The 20,653-nt window shown below is 47.9% G+C and overlaps 1 protein-coding gene and 1 non-coding gene across 2 annotated transcripts in view; both read left to right on the top strand.

Annotated features, from left to right (window-relative positions):
* Positions 1 to 20,653, top strand: part of ATXN10 (ataxin 10) — a 110,865-nt gene that overhangs the window by 7,228 nt on the left and 82,984 nt on the right. The window contains exon 2 of the mRNA XM_036420242.2: positions 17,523 to 17,714. Coding sequence (XP_036276135.1) covers positions 17,523 to 17,714 — 192 coding nt within the window. The remainder of the gene's footprint in view (positions 1 to 17,522; positions 17,715 to 20,653) is intronic.
* LOC118708807 lies at positions 19,022 to 19,154 on the top strand. Its single transcript, XR_004984727.1, has one exon. It is a non-coding gene; the product is annotated as a small Cajal body-specific RNA 14 (non-coding RNA).

The following is a 20,653-nucleotide window of genomic DNA, read 5'->3' as shown; positions in this document are numbered from 1 at the left end:
AATCCAAAGAGGACCACACCAAGACATATCATAATTAAAATTCCAAGAGCAAAAGACAAAGAGAGAATATTAAAAGCAGCAAGAGCAAAGCAGGTAGTTACCTATAAAGGAGCACCCATAGGATTGTCAGCTGATTTCTCAACAGAAATGCAGGCCAGACAGAAATGGCAAGGAATATTGAAGGTGATGAATAGCAAGAACCTACAGCCAAAAATACTCTACCCAGCAAAGCTATCACTCAGAATCGAAGGCGAGATAAAGAGCTTCACAAATAACAAAAAACTAAAGGAGTTCATAACTGCCAAACCAGAATTATATGAATTGCTGAAGGGGGTTCTTTAGGAAGAGGAAGAAAATAAAGATAAAAATTAAGAACAACAAATAAGTAACTATCAACAAATGAACCTAAAACCAAGGGAATTAGCCAAAACCGGTTTGGCTCAGTGGATAGAGCGTCAGTCTGTTGACTGAAAGGTCCCAGGTTCAATTCTGGTCAGGGGCATGTACGTTGGTTGCAGGCACATCCCTGGTAGGGGCTGTGCAAGAGGCAGCTGGTCGATGTTCTCTCATGGACGTTTCTAGCTCTCTATCTCTCTTCCTTCCTCTCTGTAAAAAATCAATAAAATATATTAAAAAATAAAATAAAATAAAAACCAAGGGAATTAAAAAAATCTGATGAACAATATTAACTGGTGAATATAATAGAATCAGAGATATGGAAGGGGAGTGGACTGACGATTCTTGGGGAAAAAGGGGAGTGGGGGGTGCGGGAAAAGACTGAACATAAACTGTGCACCTATGGATGAGGACAATGGGGGTTGGGGAAAGGGCAGAGGGTGGTGTGGGAACCTGGTGGAGGGGAGCAATGGAGGGGAAAAAAGGAACATTTGTAATAATATGAACAATAAAGATTTATTTAAAAAAAAAAAAAGAAAATGCGGTTGACACTTCTCACTTGTAGTTACTGTGAGGATCTGTAACACTATGTGTAGCGCGGTGTTTATGCCTGGTACGTGCCATTTAGCGCCTGCTATTAGGTAACTGGGCTGTAAGCGACCAAGAACCCAGTTGTGCTTAATCTGCCTTTTAGAAAGCAATGGATGCTATTAAAAAGGTGATAATTCTAATTTTGGGGTTTTCAGGGAAACCTGCTATGGTCATAAATTACTAGTATTAAGATCTTGCCCACTATTTCTTCTCAGAAGCTAATTATTTTTTTAAACTTACTTTGTATTATACTTTTTTTTAATTTTTCTAATTTTTATTTCTTAAAATATTTTTTATTGATTTTTTTTACAGAGAGGAAGAGAGAGGGATAGAGAGTTAGAAACATTCATGAGAGAATCATCGATCAGCTGCCTCTTGTACATCCCCCACTGGGGATGTGCCTGCAACCAAGGTACATGCCCTTGATCGGAATCGAACCTGGGACCTTTCAGTCCGCAGGCCGAAGCTCTATCCACTGAGCCACACCGGTTTCGGTAGTATTATACTTTTTTAAAATGTACATATCTGCATTAAAAATATTTTTTATTGCTTTCAGAGAGGAAAGAGGGAGAAACATCAATGATGGGAGAGAATAATTGATTGACTGCCTCCAGCACGTCCCCTTCTGGGGATTGTGCCTTCAACCCCGGCATGCGCCCTACCCTGGAATGGAACCATGACCTCCTGGTTTATAGGTCAAATGCTCAACCACTGAGCCACACTGGCTGGGCTATATATGCTTTTTTAACATTTAACAAGTGATTTTTCTTGCTGTGCTCTGAGTCTTTGCAAGTCTTTTTTTTATGATTAATATTTTTTTTAAATATATTTTATTGATTTTGTACAGAGAGGAAGGGAGAGAGATAGAGAGCTAGAAACATCGATGAGAGAGAGTCATCCATCAGCTGCCTCTTGCACACCCCCTACTGGGGATATGCCCGCAACCAAGGTACATGCCCTTGACCGGAATCGAACCCGGGAACCTTCAGTCCCCAAGCCGACGCTCTATCCATTGAGCTAAACCGGTCTCGGCTCTTTGCAAGTCTTAATAAATTCTTTTTGGAATGAAGTAAGATACAAATGTATTAAAAAGTCAATTTTTGGCTTTTTCCTAGAAGTACTATTTTCCAACTTTTTATTCACCTTTGTGATATATCCCTGTCTCTACATTATCTATCTTATGAAATACATCCAGATAACACATTTTATCCTCTGGGTTAAAATGTGGAACCAGCCGAAACCGGTTTGGCTCAGTGGATAGAGCGTCGGACTGAAGGTCCCAGGTTCGATTTCAGTCAAGGGCATGTACCTTGGTTGCGGGCACATCTCCAGTGGGGGGTGTGCAAGAGGCAGCTGGTCGATGATTCTCTTTCATTGATGTTTCTAGCTCTCTATCCCTCTCCTTTCCTCTCTGTAAAAAAATCAATAATATATATTTAAAAAAATAAAATGTGGAACCAAGTGAGGTTGGTTGTCATACTCTGCCTCTGCTGTACATTAAGTAGCCACTAGCTACATGTGGCTATTTAAGTTACAATAATTAGAAATAAGTAAAATTAATTATTCTGCTCCTTACTTGCATTAGTCACTTTTTAAGTCATCATTAGTCACACGTGGCCAGTGACTACCTCATTGATATGCAGATATAGACTATTTCCATCATTGTAAAAAGTTCCGTTGCATAGTGCTGCTCTATAATTTTTTCTATAGATATTATGTTCCAGTTCTTGAATATTCATGAAATCATGTAACATTTGGATTCTACTTTCTATACATTCTTCTCATGCTTAACTGATACCTTCTTTGCTCCTCCATCAGCTAAGTTTCTGAATGAAGTGAGCATTTCACATTCCCTGTATGCCTAGCATTTACATGGAGTCTGATAATTGTAGGTACTTAACACATTCCCATGGAATAGCTTCTGTTTGTATAACTTACTACTCATTGTGTGTGATTGGCCTTTTTCTTCCATACCCATGTAGATAATAATTTTCTAAGCCTTTGGTCAAGATGGCTTGTTTTTCCTCTTCTGTCTGTGTTTAGTTAAGATAATTTTTCTGTTTACTTTCTTCAAGGTTTTATACATCCTATTTAATAGCATAGGTACTTCCCTCTACTTCTGAATCCCTTTACTTATACACTCTATTTTTCATTTTAAAGAAAGCACTTATTACATTCTAATGTACTATCTAATAATTTACAGCATTTTTTAATTCTCTATCTCCTTCCAGAATGGAAGGCCCATCAGGGCAGAGATGTTTGGCTTTTTCGTGATTATCCTAGTTGGATAATGCTGCTTGATTTGATGTCTTCTTTCAGTTTGGAAAATTGTCAGCCAGTATTTTTTCAAATGTTGTTTGTCTTCTGTTCTTTTATTTCCTTCTAGGACTCCAATTGCACATATGTTAAACCTCTCAGTCTACTTACAGGTCCCATAGGCTCCTTTCTTTAGTTCCTGTTCTCTCTGAGTTTCTGTTTGAAAATGTTGTACTAATTTGCTGTAGTTCTCTAATCTTTTCTGCATCTTATTTGCTGTCATCTATTGTGTTCTTAGTCTCATGTGTTGTATTTTTGAGTCATTGTATTGTAGAATTTCTGTTTGATTTTAAAAATAGGTTACACTGTTGAATTCATTTTGTCATTTACCTTCTTGAATGTACTAGTATTAATTATAGTTTAAGAATGTGCCTGATAACTTTCTATTGTCGGTTTTGTCTTCTTGTATTTAGTTATTGGTTATATCTTTTTTTTTTTTTTTTGAATGCTGAATGTTGCATAAAAAAATTGAGGTCAGTTTCAGGTATCTTCCCTTTGCAAATATTTGAAAACTCAAAATCAAAACAATATAAAAATGACTTAATAGCTAATGGGATTAAAGTGAATCTTGACCCCACATTATGCACCATTTGCAAAAAAATATTTCACCATGGGTTATAGATCTAAACATGAAAACTAAAACTCTAACGTATGTTTATTATTATTATTATTATTATTCTTCTTTTAGAGCTATAGGAAGGGAGAAGGATATAAAGAGAGAAACATCGATTGAGGAGAAACACCACTTGATTTCCTTCTACATGCCCCCTACTAGGGAGTTGAGTCTGCAACCCGGACATGTGCCCTGACCAGGAATCAAAGCAGTGACTTCTTGGTTCCTGGGTCAAAGCTCAACCACTGAACCATACTGCTGGGCCTATAACATGTTTAGAAGAAACATGGGAAAATATCTTTGTGGCCCTCAGTGTAGGCAAACATTTATCCAGGACACAACACTAACCATGCAAGAAAAAATGGACTTTATCAAATTATATTTTATAAAACTAAAGACGTCTGCTCATCAAAAGAAATGAAGAAAATGAAAAGGCAAGCCACAAAGTTAGAGAAAGTATTTGCAATACCTATATCTGACAAAGGACTTGTTTTAGAATATATAAAGTGCTCCTACAACTCAATGATAAAAAGAAAAAAATTGGACAAAAAACTTACATGATTTATAAAGAAAGATATATAAATGGCCAAGAAAAACATGATAAAAGTACTCAATAGCATTATTAAGGAAATGCAAATTAAAACAATAGTGAGATACCACTTTATGCTCTTAGGATGACTAGTACCATAAAAAGGAAAATAGGTTTTGGTGAGGATGTAGAGAAATTGGAACCCTTCTGCATTGATGGTGGGAATGTAAAATGATGCTTCTATTGTGGAAAATAGTTTGGTGGTTCCACAATGAGCTAAACATAGAATATGACCCAGCAATTCCTAGGTATATGCCCAAGACAATGGAGAGCAGCCACTCAGATGCTTGTGTGCTAATGTTCATTATAGCAGTATTTACAACTAGAGACCCGGTGCACAAAAATTTGTGCACTCGGTGGGGGGTAAGGAAGGTCCCTCAGCCCGGCCTGCACCCTCTTATAGTCCAGGACCCCTTGGGGGATGTCCACATGCCAGCTTAGGTCTGCTCCCCTGGAGATCAGGCTTAACCTGGCAATCAGACCTCTATGACTGCCTGGGAGCCCTTTTGGGAGGTCCGACTGACAGCTTAGGCCCACTTTCTGTGCGGAGTGGGCCTAAGCCATCAGTCGGGCATCCTTAGCACAGCTGAGGAGGAAGGAGAGGCTTCTGCCACCACTGTTGCCCTCATAGCTGTCAGCCTGGCTTGTGGCTGAGCAGAGCTCCCTTGGTGTGAGTGCACTGACCACCACGGGCAGCTCCTGCATTGAGTATCTGCCCCCTGGTGGTCAGTGCATTGTAGTGACCAGTTGTTCTGGTCATTCTGTGTTAGGGTCAATTTGCATATTACCCTTTTATTATATAGGATAGCCAAAAGATGGAAACAGCTCATGTCCATCAAAGATGAATAAACAGAACATGGAATACAGTGGAGTATTATTTACTCACTAGAGGCCCGGAGCATGAAGTTTGTGCATGGGTAGGGTCCCTAGACCTGTCCGACAATCAGGGCTGATCTGTGGGGGACCGGTGGGGTGATCAGGGGCCCCCGCTGGCACCTGCCTTAGCCAACCTGGAGCCACCCTCAATTGCCCCGCTGCTGCTGCTGGTCACCTTCCTTGGCGGGGTGATCAGGAGCCCCACTAGCACCTGTCTTGACTGGCCTGGGGCCTGCTGGCTGGGGCAGCTCCTGCATTGAGCGTCTGCCCCCTGGTGGTCAGTGTGTGTCATAGTGACCAGTCGTTCACCTGTTGTTCTGTTGTTTGGTGTATTTGCATATTAGGCTTTTATTATATAGGACTAGGGGCCTGGTGCATGAAATTTGTCCACCGGTGAGTGGGTCCCTCAGCCCGACCTGCACCCACTCCAATCTGGGAGCCCTCAGGGGATGTGAGGGCTTAGGCCTGCTCCCCATGGTTCTCTGCTCTCTGCAGACCTGCCTGCTTGACGCCACCGCAGGCCCTGGTGTCTGCTCTCTGTGGGGGCCCTGCAGGGGACTGCTTGCCCCTCGCTGCCATGGCCAGGGGCAAGCCGGGCCCTCTGTCTGCTCGCTCACTGCAGGGGACGTTCCCACCCGCCCCTGGCTGCTTGTGTGCGTGCCGGCTCGGTGTGCCTGGGTCCCGGGATGTTCTTGCCCTGCCCCTGGCCGCTCAGTGCCTGCGAGCATAGGCCCCAAGTGGCCGGGGCTTGTTCCGGGCCTATGCATGGGCCTACAGGCTCAGAGCGGCCTGGCTCCCAAGGACTCCTGTCCCCAGGAAAAAGGCTCTTATGAGGCGTAGGCTTAGTTTCAAATTCAAGTATTGCCGCTTCTGGCGGTGTGAACTGGAGGCATTGAACTTCTCCCGGCCTGTTTTCACCCGGGGCGGTGGTGATAATGCCTGCCTTGCAGGGTGATGTGCTCTATGTAGAGTTCGAATGGAGCCAGCACATGGCTGGTGCCCACAAACACCAGTATTATCAGTGCAGCCTCCAGTCAGTAGTGAAAGGAAGTGAAATGTGTGGCCATTCTTGAGAGTTTTGCATCTTTTAAAATAGTGCTTGTTAACTGTTTAATTTTATCTCAATCCCATGATCAGGTTCTGGTCTTAAGAGGCTTTTAAAACTACTCTGAAACTTTAGAATAAGAAACATATAATAACTCAGTGGAAGGAAAATAGGTTTTAGATCCAAAAGTTGTGGGCAGTAATTTCTTGTCAATATTTGAATTCCCTGAAAGGTTTTTTAAGCAATATTAAACAATTTTAAAAAGCTATGAGAATTTCCAACCAAAAAAGAGACTATTTGAGTGGGGACGGGGCAATGGAGGGATAAGGACACATATGTAATACCTTAATCAATTTAAAAAATAAACAAGCAAAAGAGACTACTTGAAAGTATCGGGTCTAGTAATAATTAATGTCGTTTTTAAACATTTGTTTAAAATCTTGCTTGGCGTTGACTTGTATTGACAGAACCTTCAAACACGTGGTATCTACAGAACGTGTGAAGTGCAATTAACAAGTTTTGCTTGAAAAAGTTTGTGTTTGGTTTGGTTTTTGTTGCAAAACTAGGGCTAAGAAGATGGCGGATGAAGAGCATATTCGGCACTGCATGCTTTACGAGTTCCAATTAGGAAGAAAAGCAAGTGAGGCTGCAAAAACATCTGTAGTGCTCTTGGTCAAGATGCAGTTAGCGCCAGAAAATGCCAGCGTTGGTTTGAGAAATTTCGCGAGGGAAATTTTTCGTTAGATGACAAGAGTGGTCGAGGCCGTGTGTCCAATTTTGATCAAGAAGCTCTTCAAGCTCTTTTGGTGCAAAATCCTCAAGTTACCCAACAAGAGCTTGCGACAACTTTAAATTGTTCACAGAAAACAATTTCCAATCAATTGCGTGCACTTGGCAAAGTCCAAAAGTTTGGAAAATGGGTTCCTCATGAGTTGACCGACAACAACCGTAATCAAAGAGTCACAATTTGCAGTTCGCTCCTCTCTCGTGAAAACCGTTTGCCGTTTTTAGAGCAAATTGTTACCGGAGATGAAGAATGGGTGCTGTATGTTAATTTGAAAAGGCGGCCTCAATGGTTGGACAAAAATGAGGCTCCGCAGCCCACGCTAAAACCTGACTTGCATGCGAAAAAAGTGATGTTGTGTGTTTGGTGGAATTTTAAAGGAATTCTTCATTATGAACTTTTACCATCTACCCAAACCATTACAAGTGCAGTGTATAGTGCCCAATTGGAAAGGTTAGCCCAAGCTTTAAGAGAAAAAGAACCCACGCTGATTAATCAGAAGGGCGTAATTCTTCACCACGATAACGCACGACCGCATACTGCAAGAATCACTGCTGAAAAACTGCGCCAGTTGGGATGGGAAGTTCTCCCTCAACCTGCATATTCTCCTGATATTGCCCCTTCCAATTACCATTTGTTTCATTCTTTGCAAAACTTTCTTCTTGGAAAAAAATTTAATAATGAAGAATGCCTCAAAAATGCATTGACCGAATTTTTTGCATCAAAATCACAAGAATTTTACAACAGAGGGATTAAAATGCTTCCTGAGCATTGGGCACAAGTAGTAGAAAACAACGGCAACTATATTGTTGATTAAATTTTGTTGTATTGTTTATTGAATAAATAAATTCGATTTTAAAAAGTATTAGAAAACGACATTAATTATTACTAGACCTAATAACTGGAGGAATTTAGATGATTTTGCATTTAGGAACAGACCTTTAGGAAAACATCCTTGTATACTCTTAAGGAAAAAGGAATATATGCTTATCTTTAGCTTTCATCCTAGTGTTTTTGTCATCCTCGTGTTTGGTTGTTTTTAAACTCTGGGTGAAACTACAAATCCATGATTATGTTAATGCATTTTTGGAAGATGATATAATCTATCAGTACCCATGTCTTTCACTTGCAAAATCAACAAGTGTTAAAATTGTGTTTTGTTCTCCCAAAGTCCAAAACATTACTGATACATGTCCTCCATATTAGAACAAATTGCCCGTGAGTTAGCAGCTTGAAACACAAACATGTATTGTTGTGCAGTTGATGCACGTCAGGAACCGGGGCTGCTGTGCTGGTGAGTCTGGCTCCGTGTCTCACGAGGTTGCAGTCAAGCTGTGGACCAGCTGCAGCCTCCTGAGGGCCCGCCTGGGGCTGAGCCTGGGTTCCAAACTTTGGCAGGTGGCATCCGTTCCTTTCCACATGGACCCCTGGGTAGGGCCGCTCAGCACCTGGTAGCTGGCTGGTTCCAAAGCCAGATGATCCAAGAGCGTGCGGCTGGCATGGAAGTTGTGGTGCCTTTATAACCTCATCTTGGAAATGGCACTCCCTGACTCCTGCCTGTTCCAGTGGTCGCAGAGCGGGAGCCTGGGAGGGGTCACCTAGAGGGTGTGCATACCAGGAGGTGGGGATTGGGTAGGGTGCCCTGTGTTTCACTTTGCAATCCCATTTCTCCCTTATTCATAAATGGATGCTTGTAAGCTCTGCAACTCCTGGTTGTGTGTGTGTGTGTGTGTGTGTGTGTGTGTGTGTATGTGTGCGTGTGTGTTTAAATATACTAGAGGCCCGGTGCATGAAATTTCATGCACTGGAGGGGGGTCCCTCAGCCCAGCCTGCCCCTCACACAGTCTGGGAGCCCTCAGGGGTGCGAGGCAACACCCCCATCACACCTTTGCGCTGCCATTGCTGGCAGCGCAAGCCTCAGCCAGCCCTGGTTACCTGAGCCTCTGGTGGCCTTGGGTGGCTGGGCAACCACCATCCAAGGCTTGCCTGTGCCTTGGGCCAGCCCTGGGTGACTGGGGCTGAGGGGACTGGGGAACTCCAGAGGTAGGTGCCCTGGCAGGGCTGAGGGATCTGGGTACTGCCATCTTGTGGCTGTGGGCGCCACCATTTTTGAGGGTTTGGAAGTCAATTAGCATATTTCTTTCTTATTGGCTGTGAGCACCGCCATCTTTTGAGGGTGTGATGGTCAATTAGCATATGTATTCCCTTTTTATTAGATAGGATTTTATTGATTTTTTTACAGAGAGGAAGGGAGAGGGGTAGAGAGTTAGAAACAGTGATGAGAGAGAAACATTGATCAGCTGCTCCTGCACATTCCCCATGGGGGATGTGCCTGCAATCAAGGTACACATGCCCTTGATCAGAATTGAACCTGGGACTTTCAGACCACTAAGACAAAGCAGTCAGGGCTGCAGCTCCTGTTTGTATGGACATTTTCTTTTGAGGGTTACCCATGTTCATACTGGAGAGCTAGATCATTAACTTCAGCTGTTGTAAACATCATAATTTATCTATCTTTTCTCTTACTGATGGCTATTTGGCTTGTCTTGAATTTTTGGTAATTCAGACAGTACTGCAGAGACCATCTTTATACACATCTCCTTGTCCACCTGAGCCTTAGTAGTTTTTTCCCCCGAAGCAGAATTTGAGGCAAAGACTTGGATGAGGTGATTAAATCAGAAGTGACCCCCAGCGATGAGGAGTGCGGGAGAGGGAAGCTGGACTGGATAGAGAGACAGCTCTGTAAGATGCTGTCCTTATTGAGCTGGTAGCTGTGTGGGCAACGGGGGCTCAGTCCCACTGGGCATCTCTGAGGAATGCAGCTCTGAATTGTCTGACGGATGGCTGGGCACTGCTCTATTGACATGTTGCCGTTGGTGGAGAATGCCCGTGGGGTCCTTAAGGGGATGTTTAAGGCCAGGGTGTGGAGTGAGGGGCACAGGCAGTCACAGTCTGCTGCGCTCCGCGGGGCACTCTGCCACTCGCTGTTCTAGGGCTGTTTGGACAGGAGTGTCAGTGCAGCAAGCGGCCCTCGCCACTGCTGCAGCCGTCATTCTAATCGGGCCAGTCCTTTCCCACCCTCCAGTCTAGATCGCTTTCTGCCCGCACTGGGTCAGGCTGGTTGCTGTAGTTTATGGTTGTGCCTAGATGTGGAAGAACCATGATACTCTATGCTTATTGCCTCTTTCAGAGAACTTTATGGAGGATGTTATAACCACTCAGTCATCCTCCAATCCTCCTAGAATGACAGCAATCTGAAGGCAGGATTCTTCCCATTCCCCCCTTTTCTCAGTACCTACCTACCTTACGACCTAGCACACAATGACCACGGCAGAGTAGTAGTATTTCTTTGAACATTTGATTTTCTTGAGTCGTTGGATTTATAAGTGAAAGCACAGAGGGAAGACTAGTAAGAAAAGTACAGAAAAATTATGAAATATGATGATGACTGTGATTTCAAGAGGTAAAAAGGTCTTAGTGTTACTCATTGCTTGTGTAAGTGTTTGACTAACTTTCATAAGGGAATTGAGTGAACACTTCAGAGGTCACCATATACAGAACTCAGAAATAACCTGGCCAGCTCTGTGTACGCCTTCACCAGGTTCCCCCAAACAGCACTGTGCCTCTGCCAGCAAGTCTTTGGATGCACCGAAAACAAAACAAAAAACGAAACAAAACAAAAACCCACACCAATTGTCAGCTTAGTTAAGGATGCCATATCATCTTGACTCAACATGATTCAGATCAGCTTTGTTGAGAGAGAACATCAATTAAGTTACACTATAAAAAGAACTTTCTAGAGTGATGACAATTTCCGTTATTTTTATCTGTGCCATGAGCTGGAAGACCATATGGAACTATTTGGTAAGGTGTTCTGACTCAACTTCAAAATACAGATGTGGTCAGGGTGAGCCACCCCTCACATTCAATTATCTTAAATGGACACAGTAGACAGGAAAAAGTTAGAGCCAGCAAATCAAAATAAATAAGGTTAGAATTGTGACCAGTAGTAACCTCAGCGGAGTTTCTCAGTCTCTCATTCTTCCAGGCTTTTGTAGTGGTCTCTGGCCCCATGGGTGTGGCCACGGAACTGTGGGCAAGGACCCACTCAAAGGCAGAGGAACCCTGGGGCCAGCTCTAGGCTGAGTCAACCCTCTGAAGGCCTCGAGCCTAGACAAGTCCTATGAGAGTCGGACACTCCTTACAGCCATGAGGAGAGCGCCCGGGAGGGTGGTGGAGTGCAGGGCACATGATCAGTACAAGGTCAGTGTCAGTGGCTGTCACCACCATTGAGAGTGTTAGAAAACTTTATCAAAACATGGGAAAGAACACTGGAATGGTGAGATCTACCATTATACGATAGGAAACCTAAAAAATGTAGACATCCATTCTCCCAAAACTGAGCTATGGTTTCAGTGACGTTCAAAGTAAAATCTCAACATGGTTTTTGTTAGAAATTCACAATCTGGTTTTCTGTTTTTCCCCCCTTTTTTAAACTTTTCATTTACACCCTGTTGAACCTTCTGCTTCCTATTTACTGTCCCTTTCCCCTCATGTTCTCATTTCCCTTCTTTCTGTGTAAGGACTGCGGCGTATACTCAGCATTACTGCAGTTAAACAACGACAAGGCATTTCAATGATGTGATTTTTAAAAATGTTTGTTATTGTTTGTTTTTAAACAGAAAGGAAGGGAGAGAGAAACATCGATCGATTGCCTCCTGCACACATCCCGACTGGACTGGGCACGTGTCCTGACCCGGATTCAAACCAGCGACCTTTTGGTGCATGGTCTTTTGGTGGACAGACAGCCCTCAACTTACTGAGCCACACTGGCCAGGGTACAAGACCCTTCTTAAATACAGTTTAGGTCTATGGACTCTGAGTTAAGAGTGATTTTTACAGCTCTGACTGGTGTGGCTCAGTGGATAAAGCGCCGGCCTGCGGACTGAAGGGTCCCAGGTTCGATTCCGGTCAAGGGCATGAACCTTGGTTGCAGGTACATCCCCGGTAGGGGGTGTGCAGTAGGCAGTTGGTCGATGTTTCTCTCTCATCAGCGTTTCTAACTCTCTATCCCTCTCCTTCTCTGTAAAAAAATCAATAATATATATATATATATATATATATATATATATATACATACACACACATATATATATTTATTTATTATTTTTTAAAAATATATTTTATTGATTTTTTACAGAGAGGAAAGGAGAGGGATAGAGAGCTAGAAACATCGATGAGAAAGAACCATCGACCAGCTGCCTCTTGCACACCCCCTACCGGGGATGTGCCTGCAACCAATGTACATGCCCTTGTCCGGAATCGAACCTGGAACCTTTCAGTCCATAGACTGATGCTCTACCACTGAGCCAAACCGGTTTCGGCCATATAGGTATATATTTTTAAAAAGAATGAGTTTTACATTTTTAAATGGTTGGGGAAAATAAATAAAATTTCATGACATGTGAAAATTATGTGAACTCTTAAGTGTCGGTGCCATAAAAATGGTTTCCTGAGGACACAGCCGGTTAGTGTGGCTAAGACTGCCTTTGTCCCAGCAGCAGAGGTGAGAGGTTGTGACAGATTGTCACCCCTCCCAGCCTGAAGGGAGTCCCTGACCCTTTCTGGAAAGAGTTTGCCAACCCCGGTGGGCGGGCTGACAGGGACACCTGGGGAGTCCTGGGTGTGACAAGCTGAGAAAAGTCAGTCAAAGGGGAGTCTGAGGCTGCAGAGATGAATTGCAAAATGTTGCCCGGGGCTGCGTTTGGCAGGAGAGAAATGTTTTATTTTCTGTTTTTGCTCATTCAGCCCAGGCACATCAGGAGGCAGCACTTACGGTTTTAAATAACAACCAGTGATTGTTCCTTTAATCTCTGAACTTGTATGCATTTTAAGAGTTTTTCTTAGTGACAGTGGTTAAACTACTCTAAACCGCATATGCCAGTTTTTAATTAAATCTAAGGTATTAGAATAAATCTTTTAGCAAGTGTGAGAGTCTTAGTTATACATTACAATGACTAGCATTTAGCTTCCCTTTCAGTAGGAGGTTCCACCTGATGAATTGCCTGTAAAATGTGTATACAGAGTTTATTAGACCTCTCCAACCTGTTACATGTAATCATGGGTAGTTTTCTTTAATTTTGCTCAAACAGGACTTGCCGAGATTATACCTACAGATCTGTTCAAACTTGAAGGAAATGAAATTCTACCTTTTGTATAATTCAAAGGCTTTTTTTGCGGCCTTTGTGTGTGTGTGTGTGTGTGTGTGTGTGTGTGTAATGTAACATTTCATTTATATGTTGTCTTCAGGGTATGCATTCCTACCTAATAGGAATGTCTAACGGTAGAATTTAATTGTCCTCTTAAGTACTTTCTGCCTTCTGTGAATGAAGTAGCTAAGCTTTTTTAAGTCCTTGTGAATATTTTGTGTTACTTTGGTTAAAGCAGAAATGACAGCAATTTTTGTTATTAACATTTGTAATATAGGAACGATTGACTGATCGTTATTAGTTATTTCACTGTCATTAATCATTACACATACTTAGCTGTGCTGTCTTGACAGTGAACTTAGAATTTGCAGATCGAGTACATTTTAACTACTTTGGGTCTGTAATGCCAAAAACGCTTTCTGTCAAGGCCGTTCAGAAGGTAAGGAAGTATGGAGGAGTTGTACTGTTGGTGAGTAAAAGCTCCTTGTCCCGGTCTGATGAAGGCTGTTAATGTGTTACACTGTACACAGTATTGTGACTAACCCATAGCCCGGTATTCCCGGAGTCCAGAAAGTGTCTCCCTGCCCCTCTATGGGGGGATACAGACGTCTAAGAAATCGTCTCTGCTCTCGAGAAATTATAAATGGAGTTAATCGGGTTACAGTTCCTCTCCCTCCCCCTTTGTACTTATCCACTGAGGGCGCGGTGTAGGAGAGAAAGGAGATGTTTGTTAAATGGCAGCCAGAAGATCTCTGCCTCTTACCATGGGGCATTTTTCATGTTTGGGCCCAGGATCTGTGGGTTCTTAATGGAGACGGAAGAGGGGAGCGGAGGCCTCAGAGTTCCTCCCCGGGCGCTGGTTCCACTGGGGACTCAGGCCTGGCTCCCGGGCTTTGGGTCACAGTCAGAGGCACTCAGTGTGCAGAGAGTCTCAGCACTAACTTTAGACTTGGACACAATGTTTATGAATGCCAGCTCCGGGCCGTGGGGCTGAAGAGAAATAGATAAGATAGGCTCTATGGGGGATTATAAGCTGGATGTTGGTGCCACTGCATCTTCTGGCCGGAGTGCCAGTGTGTGTGGGGGTGGGACTGGTTCACGGGGCCAGTGGGGAGTCCCGGGCTGAGAATGAAGGGACCCACAGACTCGCAGGCAGAGCGCTGGCCGGGAAGGTGTGGAGGGCATTCTGGTGGCGGGCGCACTATGAGCAGACATGGGGCAGGGGCTGGGCATGCTCAGGAGTTTGTGAGTGTGCGACCCGGGGCAGGACAGGGCAGTGGTCAGAGCTCCACTCCCTTCTCTCTGACCGCACCTGGGAATTACTGGGTGCCGGTGGACGCCAGGGCTCCTCGTTAGCGGCTGGCCATAGCTATCTGGTTCAGGAGCCTTTTGATTGGCTAGCTCAGTTACACATTTTCTTCTGGCTGAAAGTGTGATAAATACAGAAGAAGGCCTGGCCCTGGCCGGTGAATCAGGTGGGTGGAGCGTATCCCATTCACTAACACTAAAAGGTTGCTGGTTAGATTCCTGGTCAAGGTACATGCCTAGGGTGTGGGTTTGACACCTGGTCAGGGTGTGGATGGGAGGTAACCGATGGATGTTTCTTTCCCTTCCTCTCTCTCTAAACCAATACACGTACCCCTGGGAGAGGATGAAAGAGAAAGAAGAAGGCGTGGCGCATGAGTGACAGATCCACGTGTGACATTGGGACCCTCATGGGCAGTTCAGGAATGATTGTTCCGTTGCTGGAACATCAGTTGTCCATTTTCCCTAGGAAGCTCTTTTCTCCCGTTGTGTGTGGTCCGCCATGGTTTGATTGGAGCTTGTGCTGTGCTGGACACCAGTTCTGAGGAAACCCAAGGTGAAGGGTTCGGAGTGACTCTGGGGAGACCTTCGCGGTGGGCAGCTGGCCCCCGCGGAGAGGAACTCCCAGAAGCCCCATGGAGAGAAGACACACTGGCGCCTTCCTCCCAGGTGTGAACACCAGCCCGCTTCCCCTCCTTCCTCCCAGGTGTGAACACCAGCCCGCTTCCCCTCCTTCCTCCCAGGTGTGAACACCAGCCCGCTTCCCCTCCTTCCTCCCAGGTGTGAGCACCGTCCGCTTCCCCTCCTTCCTCCCAGGTGTGAACACCAGCCCGCTTCCCCTCCTTCCTCCCAGGTGTGAACACCAGCCGCTTCCCTCCTTCCTCCCAGGTGTGAGCACCGCGCTTCCCCTCCTTCCTCCCAGGTGTGAGCACCGTCCGCTTCCCCTCCTTCCTCCCAGGTGTGAGCACCAGCCCGCTTCCCCTCCTTCCTCCCAGGTGTGAGCACCGTCTGCTTCCCCTCCTTCCTCCCAGGTGTGAGCACCAGCCCGCTTCCCCTCCTTCCTCCCAGGTGTGAGCACCGTCCGCTTCCCCTCCTTCCTCCCAGGTGTGAGCACCGTCCGCTTCCCCTCCTTCCTCCCAGGTGTGAGCACCGTCCGCTTCCCCTCCTTCCTCCCAGGTGTGAGCACCGTCCGCTTCCTCTGGGAGCGGAGCTGCCTGCAGATTGCTCAGGGGCATCTCCTCCCGGGGACGGGAGAAGTGGTACAGTGTGCTTGGCTGTGGAGATCGGCAGGCTCTGAAGGTTTGACTCGGGTATTTTCTCAGCACAGTGATGTCCGCGGCGCTGGGTTTGTATTCCTTACAGCTTCTGGAAAGAGTGACTGTCCCGTGGCATGTTGTCACTGAAGGTGGGCACCGCCTCCCTGCTGCCCCAGGTTCGGAGGTGGCACTGTGTGCCCTCAGCTTTCCTTTGTCACCGGGCACTCAGTGCTGCTGAACCCCGCTGGCTGCGGAGAAGCGGCAGATTATTTTATTTTATGCCTGGTTTCTCAATTCCTAATGGGCTAATTTACACTCCGCCTCTTTCCAAAACAGATTCGAAGCACCTGAAAATACAAAAACAGTTAAATAAAATAAAAAATAAGGGCGAGAAGGGAAAGCCAGGTGGGGCAACATAAGGTTAATACTTGAAGTCACGCCTTGGGACTCAGTGCTAAAGGCGAGCTCCGGAGGCTGCGGGCATCTTAAGGGGCAGCGGGGGCATCAGTGGTGGACGCACACACACCACCTGGAGCACCAGCGCGGCCCTGAGGCTTGGGGGGAGTCTCCCCGGCGCAGGGGGTGCCGAGGGGACAGGCTGCGTTGCGTTCCAGCCACAGTTTGCAGGAGCGGGCAGCTCCCCAGGCGCTGGCAGGGCCCGGGGGTGACGTGGGGCGCTGTGATTGTGGGTGAGAGCGAAAGGAGACAAGCCCGGGGCAGATGAGTCTGTGGGAACCCTGTTCGGCCCCACCGAGCGCTCCCTCTAAGGCTGGAATGGAGGCTGTTCCGGGCGGAATGAGGAAGTTGGCGGGCGTTTAGGTGCCTGTTGTACACAGCATTCTTCCTGCATAGCTTCGGGATGAGAGCGGGGCAGGCCCGCTCCTGGCATGAGAGGCATGTGGGAATGGGGGCCCGAGGGGACAGCTTAGGACCCCCCCCCCCCCCCCCCCCGGGCACGGCTCCGTCTCTGTCTCCCTCCCCACTCCCCCCGCTGGCTGAGTGAATACGTGCACGCACACACTCTCCCCGGTGTGTCAGAGAGCGATGGCTATTCCTCCCCGCTCCGTCCTCACGGCCCCGGCGGCCGTCCTGTAGGGCACACTGTGACGGCCGTGGCTCCGCGCTCCGTCCGGAACACAGTGCAGCTGTTCCGCTGGGCTGAGGGCAGAGCCAGAGCGCGGACAGCCCGGAAAGTGGGTGCAGGCCGTCCTGGGAGGGGAGCACAGTCACACTGCCCCCGGAACTGGGCTCTGCCAGGGCTGCCCTGGGCACGGTGCTCGCAGCCCCTCTCCTCAGTTGTCTGTAAACTGGACAGGCCGGTGCTGCCTCAGGGCCAGGTGACACGCTAAGCACGTGAAATGCCGGTGAGGCCGGGCCTGGCGTGCAGGCTCCGTGCCGGCAGCCCCTCCATTTCGTGTGGGAACGAGGAGCTGGCACAGCAGGTACCCCCGCCCCTCCGGAAGTCAGTACAGGGTGTCCGCTCGGGGCGTCAGGAGGTCAGGGTGCTTTTTTCTGGTTTGTGACAGTTTTGTCGTCTTCCAGAGAAACCGCCCCCAGGACCATCTTCCCGAGAGTCCTGGACATCCTGAAGCGGTCGGCGCGCGCCGTGGAGCTGGCCTGCGGGGAGCCGCCCCGCGTGGAGCACCTGGCCTCCAGCCTGCAGCTCATCACCGAGTGCTTCCGCTGCCTGCGCAACGCCTGCATTGAGTGCTCCGCCAACCAGGACGCCATCCGGTGCGGCTGCTGCGCGGGAGCGGCGTGGGCACACGGGAACGGGGGCCCGCGTGGAGGGTGGTTAGCCCGGGGTCTTTAGGCGTCTCCCTGCACTTACGTGTGTGAGGCACTGGTTTCCCACAGCAGAGGGAACTGCCTTCTGATCACTGACCCCGGACTGCCCACGGCCTGTGCGGCCTGGGCCTCGTGTGTCTGAGCTCCCAGTGCTTCCCTTCGCTCCAGTGACTTATTAGTAATGGCGCTGGTGTTCGCTTTGGACAGGGAGCAGGTGTTGTAAAGGCCTAAGGTGACCTGTCTTAAGACTCCACTTCCACCGGTTTTATTTATTTATTTAAAATATTTGTATTATTTCATAGAGGAAGGGATAAAGAGAGAATAGAAACATCAATGATGAGAGAATCATTGACCTGCTGCCTCCTGCACACACCACACTGGGGATTGAGCCCACAGCCCGGGCCTGTGCCCTGACCAGGAATCAAACCGTGACCTCCTGGTTCATGGGTCAACTGTCAACCACTGGGCCACGCTGGCCGGTCTACCTGCTTTCTAACGTGGCTAAAAGCTGAGCAGAAACTGCCCGGCGCTATGCGCCTTCTTTGACCTGTTGCTCTCTCCTCCCAGCACTGAGCACCTTTCCTCTTTGATTTTATGGAATCTGCTTTTCATGAAAGATTTTCACTTGAGATGAAGGCAGAGCCTCAAAGAGCAAGCTCGCCTTTCTGTCCCGGACTGAGTGCAGACGAGCCTCCGGGCCTCCTGTCACTCCGTGACGGGTGCAGGCGGGCTGGGCCCGAGCCACCTGAGGGGGCCGCCTGCGCTGCCCAGACAGCTCTGCCACCCGAGGCTTCGCTGTGATGAATGGCTTTTTAAGATGAAAGGAGAGGGAAAAGCCGGGGTGTTTCACTTCAGTTCTAAACCAGGCCTGCCATCCTCTTGCAGACAAATGGATAGAAACAATTATAACCTTGATAATAATAGTCAGCATTTAAAAACATAACTACCGCGTTTCCCCGAAAATAAGACATCCTCCAAAAATGAGACCTAGCGCATGGAAAGATAAGACATCCCCGGAAAATAAGACCTAGCGCAACTTTGGGAGAAAAAGTTAATATAAGACACTGTCTTATTTTCGGGAACACAGGGTAGCTGTGTGCTGGAAGGGGCCCTTTGTCCCTCTCCAGGGCGCGGGGGGCGGGAGGGGAGTTAGAGCAGACACTGGCCGGGGCTGGTGGGCTGGCCCAGCGCGTGGCAGCCTCTCAGGAGGGAAGCGGCCATTCTGGCTTGTAACCCCCGGGCTTGACTGCATTGCCCTGTGTAACCCTAAGAACAAATTCATCAATGGTGTGCTACGGCGTAGCCACAGGCAGCCCACTTCCAACGTGATTCCTGCTGGCGGGGCCTGATAGTTATTGGATCGCCTGTGCGATGGCTCCATACATGTAGAAAAGCAAGGGTGTGCTGCTGGTTCCATCTACTCATAGAGGAGCTGGGACTCAGGTTAGGAACCTGTCCGGCAGGCACTCATCACTCCGGCCCGGACCTCCCTTCTGACTCCCGACTGCAGCTCAGCTCAGAGCAGCCGCCATGACGAGCCCGAGACATCCCTGACCGAGTGTGTGACTGCCGTCCGTGTAACAGCCTGGTGTGTGACTGCCTTCCCCGTAACAGCCTGGTGTGTGACTGCCGTCCGTGTAACAGCCTGTGTGTGTGACTGCCGTCCCCGTAACAGCCTGGTGTGTGACTGCTGTCCCTGTAACAGCCTGTGTGTGTGACTGCCGTCCGTGTAACAGCCTGTGCGTGTGACTGCTGTCCCTGTAACAGTCTGTGCGTGTGACTGCCATCCGTGTAACAGCCTGTGTGTGTGACTGCCGTCCCTGTAACAGCCTGGTGTGTGACTGCCGTCCGTGTAACAGCCTGTGTGTGTGACTGCCGTCCGTGTAACAGCCTGTGTGTGTGACTGCCGTCCGTGTAACAGCCTGTGTGTGTGACTGCCGTCCCCGTAACAGCCTGGTGTGTGACTGCCGTCCCCGTAACAGCCTGGTGTGTGACTGCTGTCCCTGTAACAGCCTGTGTGTGTGACTGCCGTCCGTGTAACAGCCTGTGTGTGTGACTGCCGTCCGTGTAACAGCCTGTGTGTGTGACTGCCGTCCGTGTAACAGCCTGTGCGTGTGACTGCTGTCCCTGTAACAGTCTGTGCGTGTGACTGCCATCCGTGTAACAGCCTGTGTGTGTGACTGCCGTCCCTGTAACAGCCTGGTGTGTGACTGCCGTCCGTGTAACAGCCTGTGTGTGTGACTGCCGTCCGTGTAACAGCCTGTGTGTGTGACTGCCGTCCGTGTAACAGCCTGGTGTGTGACTGCTGTCCCTGTAACAGCCTGTGTGTGTGACTGCCGTCCGTGTAACAGCCTGTGCGTGTGACTGCTGTCCCTGTAACAGTCTGTGCGTGTGACTGCCATCCGTGTAACAGCCTGTGTGTGTGACTGCCGTCCCTGTAACAGCCTGTGTGTGTGACTGCCGTCCGTGTAACAGCCTGTGTGTGTGACTGCCGTCCGTGTAACAGCCTGTGTGTGTGACTGCTGTCCCTGTAACAGGCATGGGAGAGCAGTGTTAGACATTGCCCTTAAAGCGGAGAAAATGGAAGGGAAGGGGCGGCACTGGCCCCAGGCGGTTTCAAAATCCAGTTGGGCTAACTCAAGTGTCAAGGCCGAGCTTTAAGCCTCCGCGGCTTGGGTCTGCCCATAGTCCCGCCCTTGGTCATCCTTCCTTTTCTTCAGGAGAGCACCTGCTGGCAGCTGAGTGGTTATCAGCCTGCTGCCTACCTGTAGGGTTTTTGGCGTCTGCCTGCCTTTCATTCCATCCTTTCTCTGCGCGTTTTGTCCAAGCTGCAGCGCTTCTCCTGGTGTAACATCCTCAGTCCTGTGGGCCTCGGTGGGTGTCAT

Source organism: Pipistrellus kuhlii, unplaced genomic scaffold (genome assembly GCF_014108245.1).
Source record: "Pipistrellus kuhlii isolate mPipKuh1 unplaced genomic scaffold, mPipKuh1.p scaffold_m20_p_64, whole genome shotgun sequence".
Lineage (NCBI taxonomy): Eukaryota > Metazoa > Chordata > Mammalia > Chiroptera > Vespertilionidae > Pipistrellus > Pipistrellus kuhlii.
The sequence above is the reverse complement of the archived record's forward strand: the minus strand, read 5'-3'. Positions and strand labels throughout refer to the sequence as shown.